The 13,332-nt window shown below is 39.1% G+C and overlaps 1 protein-coding gene across 2 annotated transcripts in view; it reads right to left on the bottom strand.

Annotated features, from left to right (window-relative positions):
- The window catches only part of STX8 (syntaxin 8), a 268,178-nt gene extending 255,538 nt beyond the window's left edge, over positions 1-12,640 (bottom strand). For both annotated transcript variants that reach the window (XM_020966557.2, XM_078155693.1), the window contains exons 1-2: positions 12,535-12,640; positions 3,122-3,221 (exon numbers count right to left, since the gene is read on the bottom strand). In XM_020966557.2, coding sequence (XP_020822216.1) covers positions 3,122-3,221; positions 12,535-12,623 — 189 coding nt within the window. In that variant the 5' untranslated portion in view covers positions 12,624-12,640. The remainder of the gene's footprint in view (positions 1-3,121; positions 3,222-12,534) is intronic.
- Between the last annotated feature and the right edge of the window lie 692 nt (positions 12,641-13,332).

Here is a 13,332-nt window from a genome sequence, read left to right as displayed (position 1 = left end):
CTGAAGTCAGGAGGACCTGAGTTCAAATCCGGTCTCAGACCAAACACTTGATACTTACTAGCTGTGTGACCCTGGGCAAGTCACTTAACCCCAACTGCCTTAAAAAAAAAAAGAGGAATTCAAGGAACAGCTTTTACACTAGAAGGGAAATGGTAGAGGTAGAGGTGAATGCTTGAACTGGTTCAAAGGGGGAAAATATATATACACACTTACTTGGATATAGAAATCTATCTTATCCAACAAGAAAATAGGAGGGGAAGAGGATAAAAGGGGCTAGAGAGTGGGCTAATAAAGGGTTAAGGGAGACAGCAGGCAATGCTTGAACCTCACTCTTATCTAAATTAGTTCAAAGAGAGGGAAAAAAAATATACATGTATACACACACACACACACACACACACACACACACACACGCGCGCACTCACTCAACTGGGTACAGAAATCTACCTTACCCAATGGGGAAGCAGAAGGGGAAGGGGATAAGAGAAAGGGAGGGATGATAAAGGGAGGGCAGATAAAGGAAGGCAGTGGTCAGAAGCAAAACAGACTGTAAAGGAGTGAAAATAAAAAGAAGGATAAACAGAAGAAAATAGGATGGAGGGAAATGCACAGTTAGTAATCAGAACCGTGAATGTGAATGATCATAAAACAGAAACAAATAGAGTAGATTAGAAACTAGAATCCAGCAATACATTGTTTACAAAAAACACGTGAAACAGAGAGAGACACACACACATAGCATTAAAATAAAGGGCTAGAGCAGAATCTATTATGCTTTACTTGAAATAAAAAAGTCAGGGGTAGCAATCATGATCTCAGACAAAGCAAAAGGAAAAACAGACCTAATTAAAAGAGATAATAAAGGAAACTGCATTTTGTTAAAAGGTACCATAGAGAATGAAGTAATATCAATACTAAACATATATGCACCAAATGGCATAGCTTCCAAATCCTTAAAGGAAAAATGAAATGAATTACAGGAAGAAACAGAAAAACTATAGCGGTGGGGACCTCAACTTACCCATCTCAGAGCTAGATAAATCTAACCACACAATAAATAAGAAAGAAATGAAGGAGATAAACTGAATCTTAGAAAAGCCAGATATTATAGACTTCTGGGAAAAACTGAATGGGAATGGAAAAAAGTATACTTTTTTTCTCAGCTATAGACGACACCTTCACAAAAACTGACCACTAGGGCGTAAAAACCTCACAACCAAATGAAGAAAGCATTTAAACCATAATTCAATAAAAATTACATTCAAAATAGGGACAAGAAAGCATAAATTAAAAATTAATTGAAAACTAAATAATCTAATCCTAAAGAATGAGTGGATCAAAGAACAAATCATAGAAACAATTAATATAATAATTTCACTAAAGAGAATGACAACAATGAGACAACATAATCAAAATTTATGGAATGCAGCCAAAGCAGTACTAAGGGGAAATTTCATATTTCTAGATGGCCTTCTCACAAAGTTTTGTCATAAAAAGGGATGAAAAATAAAGGATAGGGACAGCTAGGTGGCGCAGTGGGTAGAATACAGACCCTGGAATCAGGAGGACCTGAGTTCAAATCCAGCCACAGACCAAACACTTGATACTTACTAGCTATGTGACCCTCAGCAAGTCACTTAACCCCAATTGCCAAAAAAAAAGAAAAAAAGAAAAAAGAAAAAGAAAGCTAATGGAGATGGAAAGATCAAGTAACAGTTTTTCTGAAGATAAGGAAGAAATGGGCATGTTTGTGGGCAGGGTAAACAGCCAGTAGACAAGGGAGATTCGAGATTAGAGAGAGAATAGGATAACAGAGGGGGCTATCTGCTAGAAAAGAAGAGATAAAATGAGATTACTTGTGCAAGTAGAAGGGTTTGTTTTGGCAACAAGAAGACACTTCTTCATGTGAGACTAAGTAAAAGGGAGATAGTGGTAGAAGGCATCTGAGTTTTGTGAGAAGAGGAGGATATGAAATGAGAAGCAAAGTTCTTGATTGAGAGGGTATGGGAAATCTATGAGATTTTTGAGGAAGGATGAAAAGGACTGTAAGAGCCACTGTGGTGAATGGGGTAGTTAGTCAATTAGGGAGGTGTAAAAGGATTGCCCTGCAGCACTGAGAGCCCCACTGAGATTATGTAATACAAAATATTAATAGACACAAGCAGCGTGGTTTTCTAACTTTTTCCAGCTTTTTTCGGCAGCATGTGAATAGGAGTAATCCAAGGCTGATCCTTGGAAGAGCCAAGGATTGACAAGAGGATTAGCAGACAGGATTAGGTTCTTCTTGAAAGAAGAACTGGTTTGCCAAGGAGTCAAAAGGGGAAAGGAAGAGAGTAGTAAAGAACTTAGAGGCAGATGGAATCAAGAACATGATGAGGATGAAGAACAAAGTTTGGGACTAAAAGGCAGAAACTGATGTGAAGTGACAACAGATTATCTCAGATTTCACGAACAGGGATGTGGTATATTTGTGGGTGACAGCAAAATCAAAGGTGCAACTATCTCTGTGCTAGTGCGCAGCTGTGGTAGGGTAGAGGAGTAGGTTATGGCAAATGGATAAACTGAGGAACTGGGAAATTAGGGTGTTTGAGGGAGCATCAATATGTATATTGAAATCCCCTAAGATGTAAGCAGGAGTTGAGGAGGAGAACTATGAGCCAGGCACTGTACTTACTAGATTTGTGTCCAAGGGCAAGTAACTTAATCTGAGCCTGTTTCCTTATCTATACAATAAGGATTTAAAAAAAAAATCATTCCTACTTTACAGTTGTTATGAAACTCAAATCTACAGAAAACTCTCTGCAAACCTGAAAGTATTCAATTATAAATGTTAGTGGTTGTTGCTATTACTGTTATTCTTATATTGAAATATAAAAAAGACCTAAAGAAAGGCCTCCTGCAAGTCCTCTTTGCAGGATCTATAGAAAACAAGAATCACATAGGATAGGAAACCACGGAAAGGTTGTCATGTGCACCCACATTAGAGGAAACACCCACATCAATGAGTTCCATTGAAGCATTGAAAATATACAGCTTAAATACTTAGCTTCAAAGATGAAAGATTTTTTTCAGACTTCCAAGCTAAAACAAAAGAGATTAGATAATTTCTTACTGCTATTACCTTGGTTGTATTTTCACCATTTCTTTCACACTGGTTGCGCTGTTGGATTTTCTCAGCAATTTCTTGTGCAATATGACAAGTGGAATCATAAGTAGACAACCTTTATCAAAATTAAGTGAAGAAAAATGGTTTCAGACTCTTAAAGAAAATTTCTTTATTTTCTAACTTTAAATGTCCAGATCTATTTTCTAGCATTAATGAAATATAAACTAATTACAAATGGAAAAGGGTATCAAAAAGCACTTAAGGAATCCTCTAATCAAAATATTTTAGGGAAGAAAGGAACTGAAAAGGGGAGGGAGAGGATAAGCGTTTATACCTACTATGTGCTGGGCACAGTCCTAACCACTTTACAAATATTATCTCATTTGACCTAATAGAAAACTAAATGTGGCTATAATTATTTGCTCATTCAACAAACATTTAATGCCTATGATATGAAAGCTACTACTAAGCTAAAGATTGTGGGAAACAGAAAAATGAGTAAGACCAAAAATGAAGCACGGTACAAAAAGAATACTGGATTTAGAGTTAGAGGACACAGGTTTAAATACCACCTCTTCTACTTAATAAAACTGTGACCTGGGTCAGGTAAGTCACTTAACCTGAGAGCCTGAGTTTTCTAGTCTGTAAAATGAAGTGGTTACACTAGATGACCACTAAAGGCAATCAATAAGCATTTAAGTGCCAGCTATGTGCTGAGGATACAGATATAATGAAATAATCCTTACTACCAAGCTTATATCCAAATAGAGCGGGAAACAAGTACACATTTAAGAATATGCTGAATTAATACAAAGAGAATAAATACAAAGTAGTTAAACACAAGGTAGTTTGGGAGAAAGGGCACTAGCAACCGAGAGATCAGGAAAGCTTCATACAAAAGATAAAGTTTAAGCCGAATCTTAAAAGAAAAGGACTCTGAGGAAGAGGTAAAGAGGCACATGTAGAATGGTCAATGCAAAATATGTAAATAGGAAATGGGTGCCATGCAGAGAGGCTAGTTTGACTGGATTGCAGAGTTCAGGAAAGGCACTAATAGCAAAAATAGGTGGGGACCAGGTTGTAAAGGGTTTTGAAAACTAAACAAAATATATTTATATTTATATTTATATAAATGTAAAATTTATATTTTATCCAAGCAGCAACAGGAAGTCAGTAGAATTTGAGTAAAGGAGTGACATGGTCAGATCAGAGCTCAAGGAAAATTACTTTGGCAGCAGTATATAGGATGGAATTCAATGGTGAAAGACTTAAGGCAGGGATATACTTCATAAGACTTCACAGGTATCATGGTATCATAGCACTTGCCTTCTCAATGGGTGGGGGAGGGACTGGAGGACCAGAGAATTTGGACCTGAAAATTTTAAAAGTGAATAATAAAAAATAAGTAAGCTCAAATATGTTTTAAAGACTTAGGACAGGGAGACTAAGAGGCTATTGCAAATAATCCAGGCAAGAAGAGAGAGCCAGATGAGGATAGCTGGATGAGTAAAAGGAAAGAATAAGATGTAAGACACGTTGTGAAATTAGAAATGGCAAGATTTAGCAACTGACTGAATATGTGAGGTGAGAACGAGGAATTAAGGATAACTCTAAGATGTGAGCATAGGATATTGAGTGATAGTGCCTTCATTCAGAAGTAGGGCAGTATCAAAGAGGGATAGGTTTGAAAGGAAAGATACTAAGTTATGTTTGGAACTGTTGTGTTTGACATGTTTGGGGGGATATCCAGTTTCAGCAATACAATGATCTAAGACAATTCCAAAAGACTCATGATGGAAAAGGCTATCCACATCCAGAGAAAGAATATGGAGTCTGAATGCAGACGGAAGCATACTACTTCCTCTTATTTGTTTGTTGTTTGTTTTTTCTTTCTCGTGGTTTTTCCCTTTTGTTCTGATTCTTCTTTCACAACATGACTAATGTGGAAATATGTTTAATATGATTGTACATGTTTAGCCTATATCAAATTGCATGCTGTCTTGGGAAGGGCAGAGGGAAAAAATTTGGAACCCAAACTCTTATAATATTGAATGTTGAAAACTAAACATATATAAAAATAATTTTTTAAAAATGAAAGAGAGTGGGGCAGCTAGGTGGCACAGTGGATAGAGCACTGGCCCTGAAGTCAGGAGGACCTGAGTTCAAATCTGGCCTCAGACACTTGGCACTTAACTAGCTGTGTGACCCTAGGCAAGTCACTTAACCCCGACTGCCTAAGCAAAAAAAAAAAAAAAGAGGGATGAGTACCAAGAAAAGACTATTAGATTTGCCAGCTAATAGATCATTGGTAACTTTAGGGAAGACAATTTCAGTTGAGCAATGGGGTGAGAAGCCAGACTACAAAGGATTGAGGAATAAATGAGAGGAGAATAAGTGGAAGCAGTGAATAAGCTTTTCCAAAAAATCTGACCGAGAAGGAGAGGAGAGATATAAGACAATAGTTTGAGGGGACATTAGAGTCTAATGAAGGCTGAGGACAGGAGACTTGAGCAAGTTTGAAGACAGGAAGGAAATGAAAATCTAGATAGGGAGAGGTTGAAGACTACAGAGAAAGAAAGTTCCTCAAAGTTATGATCTTAGAGCCTTTTATGAACCGGTCCTTGCTTTCAAAAAGCTTTGAAGTGTAGTAGAGGACTTGACACATAAACAGTCATATTATAAAGTCAACTGCGATCAGTACCATAAAAGGTAGAAGGGGCTTTATAAATTCAGAGGAGGGAGAGATCACTTTTCAACTAATTGGGTTAGGAAAGGCTTTAAGAAGGTAACATCTGATTAATGCCTTCCCTGAAGGATGGTTATGATTTCAATCGGCAGAAATGAGGAAGAGGATATTCTTGTAGAGAGAATTGCAGGAACAAAGGCATAGAAACAGGAAAATAAAGGAGAGTAGTGTAGGGGAACAAGTCAGGAGAGGACCTTTCAGACTATAGTAAATGTCCAATTTGGCTGCAACAGAAACTATCAGTTGAAATGTGGCCAGAAAAATAGGTTGGGTCCAGATTAGTCTTGAATATCAAACTAAAAGAGTTTGTAATTTTTTTGGTTGTCAACAAGATTGAAGATTTTTGAGCATAGAAATGTGATGTTCAGATATAAGAAAATTAATCTGGACATTAGAGGAAGCATGGTATAGTGAACAGTGGCTAGCCTTGGATTCAGGAAGACCTGCATCCAAGTCCTAACTCGGACACATACTAGCTGTGAGATCCTGAATAAGTCACTTAACCTCAGTGTCTCAGGTAACTATCTAAGATTTTAAAGTTACTGACAAATTGCAATTTTCTTCACTAGAGGCAGCTTCCACCGCAAGTACTTTACATGGATAAAATAACAGGTCTGAATTAAAAAAAAAAACCTCTGGCTATTGTGCATAGGATGGACAAAAGGAAAAGCAACCAGTTAGGAGACCTACCACAATAGTTGAGACAAGATATAATGATGACCTAAACTAGGATGATGGGATTGAGGACAGAAAGGAGCAGGCAGAGTGATCTGTAAATGTGGTCAAAAATCCAAAAGACTTATTAACTGACTGGATAAGTAAAGCAGAGGTGGAAGGAATGAGGTAAATTTATTTTTGGAGCCCTAGCACTAGGTATAGATCTCAGTGTCATAGAATTACAGACCATGAAACTTGGAAGTGGCCTACAGATCACCTAGACCAGCAGTGTCAAACTCAAATAGAAATCTGGGCCAATGATGAGTGTAATAAGGATCTCTGTGAGTGGTAGATCAGTGGAATAGGTTAGGTATACAAGACACAGTATTCAATGACTACAGTAATCTACTGTTTGATAAACCCAAAGACCCCAGCTTCTGCGATAAGAATTCACTATTTAACAAAAACTGCTGGGGAAACTGGAAAAGAGTATGGCATCGTATACCATAATAAAGTCAAAATGGGTATATGATTTAGATATAAATGTTGACACTATAAGCAAACTGGGAGAGCAAGGAATAGTTTACCTCTCAGATTTTTGGAGAACAGAAGAATTTATGACCAAACAAGAGATAGAGAAAATTATTAAATGTAAAATGAATAATTTTGATTACATTAAATTGCAAAGTTTTTGCACAAACAAAGCCAATGCAACCGAGATTAAGAGGGAAGCAGAAAACTGGGAAAGAACTTTTATAATCAGTGTCTCTGATAAGGGCCTCATTTCTAAAATATATGGAGAACTAAGTCAAATTTATAAGAATACAAGTCATTCTCCAATTGATAAATGGTCAAAGGATAGGAACAGGCAGTTTTCAGAGGAAGAAACTAAAGCTATCTATAGTCATATGAAAAAATGCTCTAAATCACTCTTCATTAGAGAAATGCAAATCAAAACAACTTTGAGGTACCACATCACACCTATCAGGTTGGCTAACAAGACAAAACAGGAAAATGATAAATATTGGAGAAGATGTGGGAAAATTGGAACACTAATGCATTGTTGGTAGAGTTGTGAACTGATCCAACCATTTTGGACAGCAATTTGGAACTATGCCCAAAGAGCTATAAAAATGTGCACACCATTTGACCCAGCATAGCACCTCTAGGGCTATATCCCAAAAAGATCATACAAATGGGAAAAGGACCCACATGTACAAAAATATTTACAGCAGCTCTTTTTCTGAGGGCAAAGAATTAGAAATTGAAGGGATACCCATCAGTTGGGGAATGGCTAAACAAGCTGTGGTATATGAATGTAATGGAATACTATTGTGCTATAAGAAATGATGAGCAGACAGACTTTAGAAAAACCTGGAAAGACTTGAATGAACTGATGCTGAGTGAAGTGAACAGAACCAGGAGAACATTATATACAGTAACAGCCACAACATGTGATGACTAATTTTGATAGACTTATCTCTTCTTAGCAATACAAAGATCCAAGAAAATGCCAAAGCACTCATGATGGAAAATGCTGTCCACATGCAGAAAAGAACTATGGAGTCTGAATGCAGATGGAAGCACATTATTTGCTCATGCTCCTTTTCCTTTTTTTTGTTTGTTTCTTCTTTCTCATGGTTTTCTCCCATTGGTTCTAATTCTTCTTTACAACATGACTAATGTGAAAATAGGTTCAATATGAATGTATCTGTAGAGCCTATATCAAATTGCATGCTATCTTGGGGTGGGGGGAAGGGAGAGATGGGGAGAAAATTTGGAACTCAAAATCTTATGGAAGGGAATGTTGAAAACTAAAAATAAATAATTTTTTTAAAAAAGGATCTCTGTTGGCCATATATTGATTTAGTTTTAAAATGTAATATTAACTATGTTTTATTGCACTTTTATTTATTTTGTTAAATATTTCTCTATTTTAATCTGGTCCCAGCTGCATTCAATAGCCTGTGGGTCACGTCTGACATCTCTTATCTACAGCAATCTCCTTGTCCATGTAGAAGTACATCAATAATGTATTAAAAAGTATTTATTGAGTACTCAGCACTATGCATGGTATTATGACATACAGAAGGAATATAAAGTATACCCCCCTCCCTTCGATGTGCATAAACCTAGTTAGAAACTGGACTAATACATATGAAAGTAAAGCAAGCAATACATTTCAGAAAACTAAATTAAGTAAAAATACGACTTTTAGTCCCAAGTCAGCCATGAGCAACGTGACCTTCAATAAGTCCTATGTGCCTGATTATACTGATCTATAAAACGAAGAGATTATATTACTTGACCTCTAAAGCCCCTTTAAGCTCAAATATTGTATGCTATCTAGTACAGACTATACATACTGTGAGATCAGTGATGGCAGCAGTCAGAGAAAGCTTCTTGAAGAAATGGAATTTGAAAAGATCTTTAAAGGACTTGCTAAATATAAAGAAATATACATGCTCTCCCCTATACCTGAATGGCCCTCCCCGTTCATCTCTACCTACTGACAGTCTAACCTTCCCTCAAGGACCTTCGAGTGCTACCAACTCAATGAAACTTTCTTTACTCTCCACCACAGGAAACACTTTAAGTAAATCAACAAAGAAGCATTTAAATGCCTACTATGTACCGAGTACTAAGTAACTGACAGAGATAAAAAGCAATTAATTTTTCAAGGCAGAGGATATAGAAAAGTTGGAAGACTCATACATGTGCATGTCATTACAAGTGCTACACAATTTGAGGTATTCTTCGAGTCAATGAGACACAAAGACAAAAGCAAAAGTCTCAAGGAGCTTACATTCTAAGGGGATAGGCTGGGGGGGAGGGGGCGGTGAACAAAACAGACACACAGTATAGGTACATAAAAGATGGAGACAGCTAGGTGGCTCAGTGGATAGAGTGCTGGGCGTTGAGTCAGGAAGACTTCAGTTCAAATTCTGCCTCAGACACTTATCAGCTGTGTGACCCCGGAGAAGTCACTTAATCTCAATCTACTGCAGGAGACAGCAAACTACTCCAGTTATCTGCCATGAAAATCCCAACCCCATGGACACTACTGGCCTGCTATGGTCCACGGGATTACAAAGTCGGATACAACTGAACAAACGAACAACACCACATAACTAAACAGACACAAGTTAACCTTGGTAGGGAAGGCAGTATGAAGCTGGGGAGAATAAGAAAGGAAGGCCTCTTGCAGAATGTAGCACTTGAGGGGAGTCTTCAAACAAGGGATTCTAAGAGGCAGAGGCGAGGTGGGAACACGTTTCAGGCATGGGGAACGTCTAGTGTAATAGCAGAGTCAAGTGTGAGAACATCAAGGCCAGTTTGACCAGACAATAGAGAGCATAGAGGCCATAACGTGTATAATAAAGCTAAAAAAGGGTAGAATGGAGCCAGATTGTGAAATCATGTGACATTTACTTACTAAAGACTAATCTGTGATTTATATATGCAGATACTCCTTCAACGAGTGCAGATCACAACCTCTCTATACTACAAATCTTGTACATGTCTTTCTACAAATTCTCTAGAAAAGCTACACAACCTGTTGGAGACCTTCCTGATAATACGTAGTTCCCCTCCTCTGGTAGAGGATAAACTCTTGTTCATTGGATTAAAAATCACACATGATGATGTTTGTATTAGTAGCTAATTGTGTAGTGGATAAAGAGCCAGACTTAGATCAATCAAATCAACATTTATTAAGTGCCTACTATGTGCCAGGCACTGTACTGTAACAGTGAAACAGACAATCTCTACTCACAAGGAGTTTACATTCTAATGGGGAGACAAGTACATATGTAAAAATATATATACAACATAAATAAAAGTGAATACAAAATATACACAAAGCAGTTAAATACAAGGTTGTTTGGGAGGAAAAATATTAATATTTGAGATCAGGAAAGGTTTCATGCAGAAGATGGTACCTGAATTGTATCTTAAAAGAGCTGGACTTTGAAGCAGAGGTAAGAAGGGAATACATTCTAAGTATGTAGGAGGACAGCCAGGGCAATTGCACAGAGTTGGAATCAGAAAAAATATATATATTTTCTTTCTCCCTACATCATATGTTCCTTAAGATTAGGGACTCAATCTTATTTATCTTTCCATCTTGCTCTCACATTGTGGCTTACAAATACTTAAAAGACACTAAAAAACCTCCTTGCAAAGTTGTTCTCTTTTCATCTACCTTCCTTTCCCATAGGCTATCACTCTTTCTGTACCTCACTTTTGATGAGTCCTGTCCCTTGCACAAAATAGGTGCTTAATGAATGTTTAATAGGTGTTTACTGAATGCATGAATACTTAAAAATGATCTCCCTCCTACCCCATCTTCTTTGCAGTTTGTTAGGTTAGTTGAGTGAAATGCTCAAACAAGCCCTAGCCTCCTTTCCTTCCACTTTTATCCCATTGACTAGTGGGCTCTCATCTTTCCCCTGTAGGTTTGCAAAGAGCAGATGCTTTTTAAGTCCCTGAGTCAGAAACGGGATACCTGACCATCTTCATTCTCAGCCCTCTAGGTCTAGGATTCATTAAGAACTTCTGCCATTCCAGGCCTGCGGGAACACCAACCCAATTGGTTTTTAATAAATGTCTTATTCCGTTTCAAACTCCAGTTTTGTGCACCTATTATTTGTTCTTTTTTTTTTTTTACTTTTTAGGGGAGTTCAAGGTACAGGAAGGAAGGGGAGAAGTGGTAAAATATGAAGCAATTTGGTTTTTGCCTATACACGTATATATGCATTTGTCTTTGTGTCCTGTATTTTCCTGTTTCTGACCATGTTATAGTCAATTATGCCACTTGGGGCTTTCTCACTTTTATCATTGCAGCCACCGTCCCCCACACCTGGAAGACTAAACAGTCACATCTCTAACTCCTTGGCTTTCTTCAAGACTCAGATCAAGAGCTACTTTCTGCATGAGTCCTTTCCTGGTCCTACTCCTACAGCCTTCCTCTCTAAGGTTACTGTGTATTGGACTTGCAGAGCAAGCAATGGAAAGAGTTCTGGATCTGGAGTCCAAAGACCTTTGTTCAAATGCCATTCCTACTATTTACTATCTGTGTGACCTGGGGCATGTCACTTCATTTTCCTGGACCAGTTTCTTCACCTATAAAATTAAAGGGCTGGACTAAGCTTTCTAGCTCTGAATCTATGAATATAACTTGTATGTTTTGCCTACACCTATATATGTCCTCCCTTGGAAGGTAAGCTCCTTGAGAGCAAGGACTGTTTCTATTTTGGGCTTTGTATCATCACCAGTGCATAGCACAGTGCCTGGCATAGAGCAGGCCTGAAAAAAGTGTTATTTGATTGATTTGCCGATTAAATGAAAGAGCAGAGCATATCAATGGGCCACGGAATATTACCGTAATAACTCAGAGCGCATGTGAATAAAATCAGATTACAAAGGGCCCTCCGAAAGCCGGGCAGGAGAGCTGAGATGAAGGAGTGCTGTGGGGCACTTCTCATCGGTGGTCACTTATCCACGAAAAGGTCATCCCCAAGACCACAAAAGCTTGGGTAGCCTCAGTAGATGGAGCCCAGGGCATGGAGGTCCAGGAGACCCGAGTTCTAATCAGGCACTTACTGGCTGTGTGACTCCAGGCAAGTCACTAAACCTGTCTGCCTCAGTTTTCTCAAATGTAAAATGGGAATAATAATAATACTAACACTCTCTCCCCCGACCTCCCCACCGTGGTAGTGAGGAGCAAATGAGAACATTGTAAAGAGCTTAACACAGTGCCTGGGATATAGTAAGCGCTACATAAGTGTATTATCATTATTATTATTATTATTGTAACTCCGCTCCTGGCTGAACTGTAGAGCGAACACACACACCACACACACACACACACACACACACACACACACACACACACACCCCGTTCTGTCCTCGAGAGCCGCTCGCCCGACTCCAGCCCAGCCGCCACAGCGGCTCCCGCCCCGACCCTCCCACTCCACGCCTGCCCCCCAGGAGCCTGCTCTGGGTCCCTCAGCCCGAGCCTCACCAGGGGTCCGGCGCCATGACGCTGCCTCTCCTGCTTCCCGCAAAACTTCCGGGTTGCTGCGGCGGACTACGGCAGAGCAAATGGGTCATTCGCCGACGATCGCAGCCGGAGCTCGGAGAGGAAGCAAGAGTGTGTCTAGCTAGAGGCGCCACAAGGGGGCGGGACGGGGCGGGGCTGGGAGGGGGAAGGTGAATAGAAAGGGGCTGGGAGAGAGAAGTCCTTAACAAGCAAGGGGCCTAAGAGATCACGACTCCCTCATTCTGGGGATGAGGAAACTGATGCCCAGAAAGGGGAAGTGTTTTGTCCAAGTTCTCAGTTTTAAAGTGGTGGAGCTGGGGTTCGAAATATGAAATCCATTGTCCTTTATACTACACCAGCAGGAATGGGAATTTAAAAAAAAAAAAAAGGGAAAAAAAGACCTCAGAGTGGGAATTAAAGAAACCTGGGCCTCTAGGGGGCGCACTGGCTAGAGCTTTGGGGCGGGAGCCAGGAACTTGGCTCAGGATCTAAGTTCAAATTCACCCTCAGGCACATATTAGCTGTGTGACCAGGGGCAAGTCCCTAAACTTCAGTTCCTTAATCCGTAAAATGGGGGGAAACAATAGCATCTACCTCCGAGGGTTATTGTGAGGTTAAAATGAGATAATAATTGTAAAGCACTTATAGCACAGTGCCTGGAACGTTGGAAGCAGGTGCTATATAAATGCTAGATATTATTGTCATTTATTCAAAGCCTCCTTCAGATGGTTACTAGCTGTGTTACATGACCCTGGGCAAATCACTTAACCTCTAAGTGCC

This window comes from Phascolarctos cinereus, unplaced genomic scaffold (assembly GCF_003287225.1).
Source record: "Phascolarctos cinereus isolate Bilbo 61053 unplaced genomic scaffold, phaCin_HiC Scaffold_5;HRSCAF=322, whole genome shotgun sequence".
Classification (NCBI taxonomy): Eukaryota; Metazoa; Chordata; class Mammalia; order Diprotodontia; family Phascolarctidae; genus Phascolarctos; species Phascolarctos cinereus.
This window is presented reverse-complemented; position numbering and strand designations above follow the sequence as displayed.